This window comes from Rissa tridactyla, chromosome 2 (genome assembly GCF_028500815.1).
Source record: "Rissa tridactyla isolate bRisTri1 chromosome 2, bRisTri1.patW.cur.20221130, whole genome shotgun sequence".
In the NCBI taxonomy this organism is placed as follows: Eukaryota; Metazoa; Chordata; class Aves; order Charadriiformes; family Laridae; genus Rissa; species Rissa tridactyla.
The window spans coordinates 51,550,713-51,564,537 of NC_071467.1; the positions used below are offsets into that span (position 1 = coordinate 51,550,713).

Here is a 13,825-nt window from a genome sequence, read left to right on the forward strand (position 1 = left end):
TAGGTCAAAACTTAAGAAACCTTCTACTTCCCTACAGGAGAGCAAGCACTTTTCTACAATTGCAATAGGAATATTAAGATAGTGGAAACCAAGGGGGGGAATCAGCAGACAAGTACATAACACAACTTGAAACTATTGTGATAGTTTTAGAAACAGCCATTAGAATAGCCATAATGTCAGGAAAGTTAGTGGCTTAACAATGAAAGGTCTAGATTTACTTCTAAGATTCTGTTTGCTTAATAATAATCCTAGAACCTTTTATTTCAAAGGAATCCAGAAAAATGCTTATTTTAGCAACTTCTTATTTTCAACTACTTGACAACACGCCCAGACGTCAAAAATCTCAAAGCAAATTCCTGAACCAATTTCACTGCTGTAAAGAAAAAGATGTTCAGCCAATATAACTGGGGCTAGTAGCTTTAAATCACGGACTTGATGACCACCGCTTCATTTCCTTGTTTGTGGGTTTTTTTTAATCTGTGCTAGATATATTTTTAGAAAGGTATTAAAAATGACAGTAACTGAGGCCTCCATTCAAGCACGATACAAGCAGGTAACTCTGTTTCCAATGACAGCTCAAAAAACACCCTCCCCTCACTTCCCCTTTTTTCTGCTCTCTCTTCCCCTCACTTGATGCAAATATCCACAACAATCAACATCTTTCCTAGACGAGCACCTTGTAAGGCGTTAGCAACTGCCTTAATTTTTTCTCTAAGAAATGAGTACTGAAACTTCTAATAAGCCTAGAACAGGACTATGCTTTTATTTTAAAAGCCTTCTCTGAATGCTTTGAGGAAGATTCAGTTGTATTTGACAATGTAGCTTTCAGTCTTCCTGAAGGGGTTAGGTAACCATAGCGCCTCCCTCTCAGTACCTCTGTTCTTTCCCCAATATCATTATTGGGGAACTATTTCACTGAGCAATTAGGAATAGACTTAAGTCTCCCAAATACCTAAGTTCCTTTATTTCAAAAGTAAGGGGTAAATGCAAGACAACTGTCTAATTTAGAAAAGGGAAGAGGATCCAAGTACTGGGATGAAACTGGCAAAAACATTGAGGTTGTTTACTGTTTATGTAGTACCCACCAAAATTGTAATTTTTCTATTGTTTTAATGAATTAGCGTAGTCCTACCGTAGCACTGCTTTAGTGCAGCACTGAGGATCAATGAAGGCTTGTATGATGCGAAGAACCACGCAAAAGCACCACAACAAGATCTCGAGTTTTTACTTTACCACCAGTTTTCCAACAACAACAAAAAAAAAAAAATAAAAAAAAGCACTTTCACAGCACACTGTGAGAATGTCATGTGTAGCAACACTATATTCTGCTTGATAAAGAGCAGCATCAGAAACAGCAATCCATTAAAAAGAAGTTGATCAGAATTTCTTAATTCTGAACCATCCCAATACATCAGTTCATTTTTAAATGTGTTGTTTTGGAGAGAAACATGCCTAGATTTTTAGAACTTGCTAAAATAAAGAGACTGAGATTAAGAATAAAAGCATGAGAAAAAGACCAATTTGAGTATTCTTTTTGCACTTGTATGCAAAAAGGCTCATTGAAAAATAATGATGACCAATATTTAGCTTTCATAGTCTATAAGCATCTTTGGGGTCAGTAAGAATGTTTGATGTTTTACCCAGAATTTCCAGTTAGAGACAGGATTATTATAGAGATTTTTTTTTCCACTGAGTTCTTGGAACAATTTATGTATTAAAAGTGAAACTAACTGAACTTACTCTTTGTTACACAACTTGGATGCAGCTCTCAGATGTTCCTGGCCCATCACCAAAGACGGCCTCTGCTGGTTGGATTCAAATCTGTTTCTCATGTAAAACCCAATTGTATTTACAGAGGTAGAGCCACATTCTGTGTACTTCAAACGAAAAGGTCCAGACTTTTGCATGTATAAAGACATTGGTTTGTTAAATTAACATTTTCATGTTATGGCAGCACATAGTTTGGCTTTCCATTTTGCCCTTGGTGGAGAAGGATTAAAGGTTTGCTGACATCACGTCCACATACAATTTTTAATTAGTTTTTCAAGCAGCAATAGGAAAAAGAGAGGGATTCCCCTTGTTTGCTTTCCCACTAAATACTTTAGATGATCTAAATGATTTTTAAATAATTTTTTTAAAAAACTAAAACAAATAAGCTCTGAATCATGCAAAATATGACCACCTCAGCTACATTAGTCTAACGTAACTGGGCAATTGGTGAAGTTGCCAGACTATCTGAAGAGGTAGTGACAGTCCATTCTCACAGTGCCAGCCTGAAGTGTGGGCTAAGTTAAAAAATAAAACCACCGAGGCATCACCGTATGCTCACTGTGTTTTCCATTTTGGTATTCCCAGTCAACCACTCTCCCTTGACATTGGTAGCTGACATTTACCACTGCACCAACATAGTCAGAAGCAGTACGTTTGTGTTTCATTTCGTTAGCAGCTATGCACTCAGTGCTATTCATCATATATAGGTGGGTCTCCATCGCTTGAAAACATTGAGAGTTTCTTTCCATGATTCTGCACGTGATCTTCATTCATCTTCTCCAAAGCTTCAATCTAGAAAGCCAAAAATAAATCCATGCTGAAATCATAAAACCATGACTACACCAGAATGTTTCTGAACAGTGTTAAAAGGTAACTTCAGATGACCGATCATTTCTATTTCAATGATTCAGTCACATGTATGGGGCAATATACTTTGGAAATATAGTTTGAAACCTCTGTTCTCAGAAAATTAGTAAAAGGAGTAGCACTCCTTTGTAGTTTCATGCTATATAACTGAAATGCATGAGTTGCCAGGAGGACTGGATGATTCTTATGACTCCAGCCGTATTCCCCGAAGTACAAAAGCACCCCTTTCTCCAACTCTGAACACCTCTACTGTAACTCAGCAAATCCATCAGCATTGGAGAAATTCCAAGTAATATTACAATTACAAATCCACTGCAATTGCTTTTAATGGTATACGCTGAAGACAGTTATACTTAAATGTTTTGTGCAATCAACGTAACAACTAAGGTAGCTTATTATCTTCAGATTGTTATATTTGGATTACTTCCTATTGTACTCCAGAGGAGACAGGTTTAGTTACCAGTGACTAAAGTCAAAATCTGAAGTTTAGGGATGGGCTGCTCAAATTCACCTAGATGTAAACAGCAACATAAGTCTTTCCCATAAAACTTCTAAGCAAGAAAGATGATGTAAACCAACAACAAAACTGACCCCCCACACCAATACTAACAACACAGCCAGTGAGGGAATTAGTTTTTGCTTCACTGATACAGAAGGATCTTGGAACAGTGACACTGTGTTCCCTTTATGCCTCTCCCTCTGAGCAGCTGTCCCAGGAGTTAACTAATTTCAAGCTCCCACCTACTACATGCTGGGCTAACATAAGCCTACGCTGTCATTAGGAATTGATTAGAACTGACATGTAGACCTTACTTTAATTAGTGAATATGGGAAATATGGGACATTTGACAACTTATTTTTATAAATGTCTGGTATCAGGATGCACACTTTGAGGAGTTACAGCTAAAATTTGAAAATTAAAAACCAAAGGTGATCGAAGAATCCTAGTCCATATTTCTATTAGCATTATTTTAGGCTTGAAAATTGGTAACGCTAGACTAAACTTTAAATTCAAGTTAAGTTAAAATCTAAAAAATTATAAATAAGCAGTAGAACAATTATTATTTTTAACCCAGCCTTCCTTCCTCTGCACAACCTTTAATACATGTAAGCAAAGAAAACAAAGCTAGCTTTTAAACTAAAACAGATAACTATATTTTCCTTAACACTGAAAGAAGCAATCATATGCAACATGAAGCCTTTTATACTTGAAAGCAGGGAGATCAGGAAAAGTGGTGGAGAGGTCTGTCAATCTGAGTTTCAGAAAACATTTTTACTATGTTGAAATTATCGAGCATAAAGAAAAGAAAAAAAGATGCAGAATGATTGCTGAAATTGCACTCACACACTAGTCATACAAACTAAAGTTAGAAAATTAAGGTAATAGAATAGCTCCTAGCTAACAAATTCAAATGTTAGACACAGATGAAGCTGTACCTCTTCTTGGAAGTCTACTTCATTGTCAGCTGTAATATTAAAACCTGAGACAGCATTGAAGAGTTCACGCTCATTAAGTGCTTCTGCCACACCTCCTTTCTGGAAGAACTAGTCAATAAAAAAAAGCACACATTAAACACTTTTCTACACAAAACAAAACACTCCTTTTCCTTCCCCAAGTTACAATTACAATATTTAGTCAAAATGACATTTTTGCTTTTGTTGACCTACCAATGAAAATAACTGAAAGAAGTTTTAAGTTCTAGCGGTACCATTTTATTCTTCAAGACTTTTTTCCCTTTCAGAGAAGAACACCATCAGTACGGACAATATACAAGAGTAATCTTATATGTAGGTGGTGGTGATCTTTTTTTTTTTTTTTTTAAAAACAGAGTTGTATTCGTTGATTTTTAGTTACTTCTGAATTTATTTTTATCTTGGAAAACATTCAGCATAACAGAGGATTGTCAGATGAAGAGGACCTACCTGTGACACATTCCTACAGTCTCTGAACAAAAATTCAAGTCCATGAGGATGGGTTGGCTCCACAGACTGACTGACATCAATAAGCCAGACCTGTATCCACAGGGAGATAGCAATTCACTTTGCATTAACATTTCACATCAGATGAAACCTTTTCTCCCCACATGAATAAGCAGCTCACCTTCCCATCATGCCAAAGCATGTTGTATTCACTCAGATCTGCATGCACCAGGTTGCACTCCTTATACAACTGTTGCATCATCTGCAAGGAACCAAATTAATGAATGAAGTATGCTGTACTTCAAATAAATACCGTTTTCACGACTATAACACCAAAAAAAGCTCTCCCCAGTCACCCACCCAATTTACATCATTTTTTCCAAGTCGTCAACCAAGTTTCACACAGGGAATTGCAGTTTTGGTAAACTGCCATCAAGCTAAGCTTTTATTACTGAGCTTAGCTTTGGCAAGTCAGAAGAATCAGTCTGGTAAACTCATGTCAGCTCTGCCAACCAGTCCAAGTGCACGAGACTATCTGTAAACACGTTCTCTAAATATACCTGTCATTCCTATCACACAGGAAAGAAGTCTCACAGTTTTAGGTACTGAATCCTAACTGGTATGCATATTCACTTAAAACATGGTTGTGTTGCTCTACTGGTCTCAAAATTTCAGGCCCAGACCATTCATATTATCAAGCTGCTGGGTTGGTTGGTTGGTTTTTTTTAATGTCTACAGGAAGCTAATAGCAAGTGGACAGTTAGCAGGTACATGTTTGAACCAATTACAGCTGATAATACGGAAGTAAAGTATCCACCATGCAATCTTCTAATTCATTCTCCGATTTCTAGATTTATTAAAAAGGGGGGTGGAGAGGGGTTTATCATTGGAGAGTGCTTAAGCATCGTAAATTAAGTTGTTTGGTAAGCCCAGAAAGACTTCAGAGAACTTCCTAAACCACATACTGCTTCTCTAAAAAGAGGACTACTTGCTCATAATTCCTCTGCTGCCAAGTATCTGTTTGTCACCAAGTTTCAGCACATTTTCTACTCAGACTAAATTTATTAATTTTTTTTAGTGCATAATTTCTTATTTATTTTAAGTCACACATTAAACAGCAGCAAAATAAGCCTTTGGACTCTGTATCTTGAAAGTGATGCAAGCACCCTGAAAAGTAAATAAATGCTGATTTCTCCTTTAAGTTATTCCCCTAAAAGAAAACACAACCCAGAATTAGAGGGGAAATCAACATTGTCTTACATTAAGAACCTGATAGTAGGCCTTTTTCATATCTTCACTACTAAGCGTTACATCCTTTAGTTTAGGAGCTGGGACTTGGTCCTGGCCAATGAAAGACATAACCAAGACGTGTTTCTTAAGGATAACCACTTGAGGACAAGGAATTCCTGCATTTTGCATTCTGTGGATCAGAAAACAGATACTGATTAAGAAAAACAAAATAAAACCCCCAAAACCCTGCAGCTCCAGTTCCTGCTTGCTCATTTCCAGTCTTAGAGAGCTGTGCGAGAAACTTGATCTAGAGTCAAAAAGTCTTTGAAATAGACTAAATTGAAAACTGAATGAAAATACATATTTCACATAGGAAAATTCAGATCTTAAAGTCATAATTAGGTCTGAAAACACTCACTGAAAACCAATTACTTTTACAGGTAGACCCTGTTAACTTTATGGGCTTGTAAATTCGGCTGCCAAATCCCTGAAGATGCTGACAATTCATTAAACTGTACGAAACCAGATGCTTACTCAACCTGTGCCAGGTTATATATTATTTAGCCTAAAAAAATCAAATCTAAACTTCTACCCAGACACAGTGTATCTTTCTTAAACAGAAGAATAAGAAACCGAGAGACATTTGGCAACTACCCTTTTTTTTTCCCTTTACCTTGTTAAGTTATGCATTTCCTTCTCAGCCCACATACGAATAATCTTTCGTGGATTCAATTTACTGAAGCGGTCTTTAAATCTGTAGTCATCCTTAATATATTTGTCACGGTTCTTGAATTCATTAAGAGTTGTTTTAAACACTTTGATGGCACATTCTGGAGGTATAACTTTATCTTCAGTTGCACTTCTCGTGGAAAAAGTCAAATATATAACAAAGTTAACTATTCACATTTTTACAAGCAAATGCATGGTTTTAGTTGGGGAGGGGTTAACATTGCAAGAGATAGCAATTTTTAATATAAGGGAGGAAAAGATCTGATTTTCTATCAAATTTGGAAGCCAATTCAAGTTAAATTTATAAGAGTTCTATGATTAAGCTTATATATGAAAGTTCAGGTTTTAGCATTTTGATTGTATGTTGCTTACCGAATAGGTTCCATGTCCCAATTTGTTACTATTTTACTTAAATATCATAGCTAATAAGAGCCCTATTAATGGATGTACTTGCTTCAAGAAATTACAAGTGAGAAAAGTCTTGCAGTAGAACAATAACGGTAGTATCACAATGTTTTGTTAAGCACCACAAAGATATTGCCTACTGAGTAATACTAAGCAAAAGAACACTCCTGAACATCATTCAAGCAAAGGTAAATTAAAAAAAACAAACAAAAGCATCTTTTCTCCCCACCCCCAAATTACCTCTCTCTTGACATCTCTAAATGGGCTACCTGTATTTGGGCTTTATTAGTTCTTTCTTACCTCACTTTAAGCTAGTGGTGTTTCAGTGCACTACAATCACTACTAATGTACTACAGTCATTCCACAGCGCAGTAGTCTTTAAAACTGGACTCTTGCACGACTTGCAAAGTAAACAGCATCCCAACACTATTCTCAAGGTAAACCAAAAGTAATAAACAGCACCTCCACCGAACTGCACAGATGGAGCTGATAATATAGCAATCCATATGGAGAGACAATCTTCAGGTAGCCTAAGCTCATCATGACAGCTCTGTAGTCCGCGGCAGGTCAGTGGAAAGAGTTCCTCCGAATCTCAAGACTTTTTTTATAAAAGGAGTATACGTTTTTCCACAGAAAGCTATAGTGGATTTCCCCCCGTTCATTAAATGCTCTCCAAGGAGGAAACTGGGGATTTTTTTGTTACTTTACAATTGGTACCATCTGGTTTTCAGATTTTATTATTATCTCCATGTGTATGAACACAAACTTTAAGTCTTGGGAATTAAAAAAGTGCAGATGGTTTTAAAAAGCAGAAACCACAAAAATATTTAAACAATCTCTGGTACTTAAAGCTACTGTCGGTAACAAACAATATACTTACTTTCCTCCATACGCATGAAAAACAACAGATTCTTTTCCTGTGCTGATACAGCCTGTAATGGTCTCCAGCATTCCAGAATTGACCATCTTGTACAGAAGTAAACGCGTTTTAGGATCCACTGCTTTCTCCTACAGGCAAGAAATGAATCATTAAAATAATTCTTTGCTTTACAGTGAGCTTAGAGTATTTATATACCACAAGTATTCATTCAGCTAGGTGGAAAGAATAATGTATTAAGAGCATTCTCTCAACTGGTAGAGAGAAAAAAAAAATGCAACACAAACCAAACAAACACATGAATCAAAACAAAACTGCTCCAGCACTGTCATACTAAGATTTAATACTCTCAGGTACTTTGTCAGCTGCATAGCATACACAGTATTTTATCAATTACACATAAAGTACAGACTGTGTCCCGAGAGCACTTTCTATAGTGTTTTCAAGAAGTCTTTACAAACCGTAAATCACAATGTCCCAAATATTATGCTCCTTTTATATCAGTAACAATAAAGCAAAACACACAAAGCTGAAGAAGTCCACAGCAAGATTTACCAGATTTACCAGGATTTTCCTGCTCTAAACTCACCCATAAAACACATGAACTGACTTCCTAAATTATTAAGTCAGATTTTACTTGGTCACATTATCTTCCTGAAACTTGATCAGACAACAGATATTTGGAGCCACATGGTTCAACTGCAGAGGATTAGTCCTCTGGATGGTTTCTATAAATAATTTCTAGGCAGTTTATTCATTGTAGCTGATTAAGAGACAAGTTTAGAAAGACAAAGAGGAAAAAAATGGAAGCTGCTTGCTCTTATTTTGATATGGCTCTCACAGTAATGCAGCTCAAATAAAGACAGGCTTTTTTCTAGTAGGAGCTGGCTGATACCATCTCCTTCAGCAATGTTAACACAATATTGCTTAACTGTTTTACTAAAAACAGAATGTTTCAAGGCATTACCAAAACAGTGTTCAGCTGTTACACAAGATAAAAAGTATACAGAGAGATTTTATTAAAAACATACAGCAGTGGAGTGCTCCTTCTTTTCATGGAGCCTTGCACTTCGACGTTCCTCAGAGTACGCGTGTTGCTTTAAGGCATTGAAGACTTGATTTGACAGCTTTAAGTCCATCCCGATTCCATCCCCAACTTGGAATTCAGGTGCAAACTGCAAGTAGAAATAACTGAAGTTTAAGCATTGTTACTAGCAGACACCAAGAGTTGGCACAAGCAGGAATTTTTCTGATTTGCAAAAAACCTAGGGTAGATTATGACCTATGTGAAACCCACTTTGCATAATGTTGTCACTATGTTAAAAAACATATTGCTCTAAACTCAGAACTCAAAGTTCTGCCCAAATTGATATGAAATTACCTAACATCCTGTCAAAATAACACTTGCAGCATTTCCTTATTTGCAGAAGTTGTACCAGCTATATTAAAGAAAACAGAAGGTATCTACTATGGATAAACAGACGGAAAAGCTGTAAGTCAAAAAACTGACTGAAAATGAGTTACTTGGATCAACAGCCAAAATTAGTTAAAAAAAAAAAAGAAGTAGGTTACACGACAGCTGTGCTTTTCAAAAACAGCCTTGGTGTTTTATTTGCCTGTGTATGAAACTTGCTGATAGTTTTGTTCTGCCAAAACAGTTCTATGTAAATTCTTGAATCATGATCTTTAACAAGCTATTATTAAACAAGAAACCTGCACAACTCAGACTACCAATTTGAATAACTAATCCAGACACTGCATTGCACAGATGGACAAGCATTAGTTCTTTGGTTGAATTACAGCATTCCAGTTTTATAAGTAAGTTTTCACTTACATTTTCCATGCGAGCAGTGTTCTTTCTTCCACATACCACTTCATCATGTTTAGTAGTAATATCTTTTCCTTTTCCTATAAAGCCCTTTCTTGGTGTTGTAGTAGGTTTATCTGCCAGTAGTGAGAAAAATAAATCTAACTTTACACCTACGCAGACATAACTAATGCTTATAAAGACTCCACAATGCCCACAAGACTAACATAATTTTATTTATTAAACAGAATAAAATATTTTCATTGTATGATCTTACCCTAAACATGACAGCTTCTTTTGCTGTGTTATGACTTACTTCTCTGGGGTGTCAGACACACTTTGGTGTGTTAAAGACAGGGATATTCAATATTATGTGCAGATGCCCCTAACCAAATGTAGATGACAGATATGCATATCCCACAATACTTTCCATGTACAATAGTTATTTTACTAGATTCAGCCACCAAAGCCAACATACTGGCAGACAGAAGCCTGAAGTTACCCACCCAACTTCCTGCATAACACCTCCCGTTTAGGTGACCTGATTTTGCATACAACTGGTATGTCTCCTGACATTCAAAAAACCTGATTTAACTATGTCACGTTCTTAGGTCTATTAACTTAAGAAATTGCATTGTTTAAAACTGCCACATACCTGCTCTATAAGGATCATGACGGGTATCTTGCCAATCAACCTCATCCTCTGAGCTGTCACTGTCATAGGGATGCACCTTCCGATAATTTTCAAAGGATATAGAGACTTGAGAAACAAAACAAATAAGCAGGTCTGTGATTATCAGGGATTTCCTACTTCCTCACAGCTCTGTCAACTTAAGCAGAGCGCCAAGAATATCTCCATATTTCTTCTGAGTGTACCTTTGCTATCTCCATTGATCTTCTTCTCTTCACGCCGAAGCTGTGCATCGTACTCCCTGTCAAATTCCATCTGCAGCATCTGAGCTAGCATTAGGTCACTAGAAGTGTCAACATTTTCTCCTGTAATAAACGGTCCTTCAGCAACACTAGGTAAAATGAAAACAGAAATGTAAAAAATTAAACACAGTAATTGAAACAGATTTATACCATTTCATCACTCTGTACAAAAAACTCACGTACACCTGCATAGAAACTAGTGGATCTCAACTGTCTGCCCCCCACCTCCAAGACAACACTAAATATTAATAGAGCATGACTTAATTTCTCTTTTCTACTCCTTTACAATGCAAACATTATTAAAACTTTTACTTGTTTACCATTCTGCAAGAAGCATTAGGCTCTATTTTTAAGATGCCCTTCATGAAAGTGAAAAGAAGATATACAGGTGTATGTGTGTGTATATACATATTTATAAATAAATAAAAACCATTTTAAAACCCCAGAAACCAACAAAACAGCATTGCTTTGCTCTGCTTCACAGGAAAGACCACAGGCAAAGTTCGTATGAGCTTAGCACTAGTAAGCTCTTGGCCTACGTTTAGAGCTCCCAGGTATTAGGAGGATACAGGTGATACACCTGACAGTTCTAGAAATAACATTGTTAGTAACAGTTTCCAAAAGGAAAGAAAAAAAAAAATTCTGACAACGCTTCTCAAAACACAGCTTACAGACTGGCTTAAGCACCCAAAACAATGTGAAGAAAATATCAAGAAAGAGGGAAAGGTGACTGAGAAGAAAGTCTAAGGAAGAGTTTTAACTGGGGAAGCCATCTTCATGGAAAAAGACCTGAAGAAGCAAAAGTTAAGAGGCAATAGGCAAAGCACTTCCTACACCACTACACCTTAAGCGCACAGTAAGAAAATGCAAAAGAGATAAAAGATGGCTTCACAACTACGAAGGTCACTAATCCAGGATTTAAACTTACGCAACAACTTCAGGAAAAGCAGCATTTTCTTCTTCCAATTGCAGCTCTTTTGCCAGCTGTTCACTCATTACATCAGCAAGGGAACATGATATTGATGTTGTATTAGGGGCTCCCCACGGACACTGTAAATAAGCATTTTATTCATGTCAACGAGAAATGCAGTGGCAACATAATAATCAGGATAATTAGCAATCACTATCTCTAAAATAAGCTCATGTAATCTTATAAGAGCTTGTCTTCTATGGATACTTAGAGAAGTATGATGAACTAAAGCACAGAAGATACCTCAAGGAGCAGTTCCATAAACTCAGTAGGGAGAACTGTGATTGAAAGGATGTTGATGGTTACTTACTAATGGGAGGGGGGAAGAGTCAGTTTGTCAGTACCTCCTGAAGACAGAGACAAAGCCTTCCCAGAAAGTTTGCTTACAAGTGTACACAGAGACCATGTAAAACTTCTCTTGGAATAACACAATATTAATGGCTTAGGCACAGCTTCCTCCCCGGTTTCTAGAGCCCCGAGAGGACAGCCATCATAAATACCACTTCAAAAATGCAGAAGCAGGCACACAACTTTGGCTGGGGGGGCGGAGGTTGGGGAACGATGAATCCCAACCAAGTCGTGACCCACTCTCCCAATAACCAAACTCACTGAGATCCAACTCCTTGCTCACCAACAAACAGAGCGTGGAGCAAAGCCACTCATTTATCAGGCTCCAACAGCAGCTCTCTCTACCACGAAGATAACCTCCGGGAGCTGGGAACCATGCCAATGCCCCGTTCCAGCTCTTGGCAGCAGAGCCAAAAGCGCTCGGTTCGCCAAATAACCGTGACCCTGGTTTTGCTGGCACCGCTCGACGGCCTCAGCATCCACCCCCCGGCCCCCCCGCCTCAGAAGGAGGGAAGAAGGGCAGCAAGGCCAAGCCGCCGCCGTTAAGGCCCGGCCCGGTGCGGCGGGCCCGCCGGGCCGGGCCTTAACGGCGGCGGCTGGGCCCAACGCCCCTCGCCCAGCCCGCCCTCACCTTGCTCCGCCAGGCGGGGCCCGGCCCGGCCTCGGGGGGGGCGGCGGCAACTCCTACAGGGTCCATCTGCGCATGTAAGGGCGGGCGATAGCGGCGACAGCGGCGGCGACGGGGGACTCTCCCTCAGGGCAGCGACGCTCCGAATGCCGAGTCTTCCGGGTTCTCCCTCCGTCGTCCCCTCTCTCACCGTCACCTGCCGGCAGGCTCCCCCATTGGCTAGCGGCCGGGGGAATCGCCCGCCTTTTCCGGTGATGTCAGTAGGGCGGAGGATGAAGCGTCGCTGGGGGAGGAGGCGCAGCCGCCGCCATGGCTAATGGCTAGCGCCTGGTGGGAGGGCGATGGCAGCCCGCCCGCGGAGCGGTGTTGATAGCAAACCAAAGAGGATGACGTCGGATAGGTGACGTTTGCTTTTATCTAAGGACGTAACCAAGAGAAGGCAGGGGGCGGGGAGGAGGAGTAACCCACCCCATAAGTGAACAAATGAATTTGATCCCCATCCCATAACTCACTGTAAATACAAAATTAAATACTTCGTATGTGATCATCTTGTCCCTAAATGAGGGTTCTTCACCCCGTGTGCGGGAGCCAATCAACACACGGAGTCGAAATACGTATTTTTATTTCAGTTCTGTGGAATCAGGTCCCGGGCATTTAACAACAGGTAGCACACCTCACCTTTCAAACCGCCCGATATTGATGACAAAATATAGCTGATGGGTCAGTAATGATTCATTCATTAACTACACATGCTATACTCCTAACTATACATATGGGCCGAGGCCAATGGTATGAGGTTCAACAAGGCCAAGTGCCGGGTCCTGCACTTGGGTCACAACAACCCCATGCAGCGCTACAGGCTTGGGGAAGAGTGGCTGGAGGGCTGGCCAGCAGGAAAGGACCTGGGGGTGTTGGTCGACAGCCGGCTGAATATGAGCCAGCAGTGTGCCCAGGTGGCCAAGAAGGCCAATAGCATTCTGGCTTGTATCAGGAATAGTGTGGCCAGCAAGGCCAGGGAAATGATCGTCCCCCTGTACTCGTCACTGGTGAGGCCCCACCTCAAGTACTATGTACAGTTTTGGGCCCCTCAGTACAAAAAAGACATTGAGGTCCTGGAGCATGTCCAGAGAAGGGCAATGAAGCTGGTGAGGGGTCTGGAGAACAAAGTCTTATGAGGAGCGGCTGAGGGAGCTGGGGTTGTTTAGCCTGGAGAAAAAGGAGGTTCAGGGGAGATCTTATCGCTCTCTACAGCTACCTGAAAGGAGGCTGTAGAGAGGTGGGGGTCGGTCTCTTCTCCCAAGTAACAGGCCGTAGGACAAGAGGAAACGGCCTCAAGTTGCA

At 39.5% G+C, this 13,825-nt stretch overlaps 1 protein-coding gene across 2 annotated transcripts; it reads right to left on the reverse strand.

The window, feature by feature from the left end:
- Positions 1–1,211: 1,211 nt before the first annotated feature.
- Positions 1,212–12,730, reverse strand: RIOK3 (RIO kinase 3). 2 transcript variants are annotated; one of them, XM_054190757.1, is made up of 13 exons: positions 12,488–12,730; positions 11,467–11,588; positions 10,482–10,627; positions 10,261–10,365; positions 9,633–9,742; positions 8,830–8,973; positions 7,802–7,929; positions 6,461–6,649; positions 5,818–5,977; positions 4,739–4,819; positions 4,561–4,650; positions 4,075–4,182; positions 1,212–2,562 (listed from the first exon to the last, which is right to left on the reverse strand). In XM_054190757.1, the coding sequence occupies exons 1-13, from the start codon at positions 12,551–12,553 to the stop codon at positions 2,461–2,463; spliced, it is 1,551 nt and encodes a 516-aa protein (XP_054046732.1). In that variant the 5' UTR covers positions 12,554–12,730; the 3' UTR covers positions 1,212–2,460. The 2 variants fall into 2 exon arrangements, with proteins under 2 accessions (XP_054046732.1, XP_054046733.1); XM_054190758.1 differs by having other exon boundaries at positions 6,461–6,646; positions 12,488–12,727.
- Between the last annotated feature and the right edge of the window lie 1,095 nt (positions 12,731–13,825).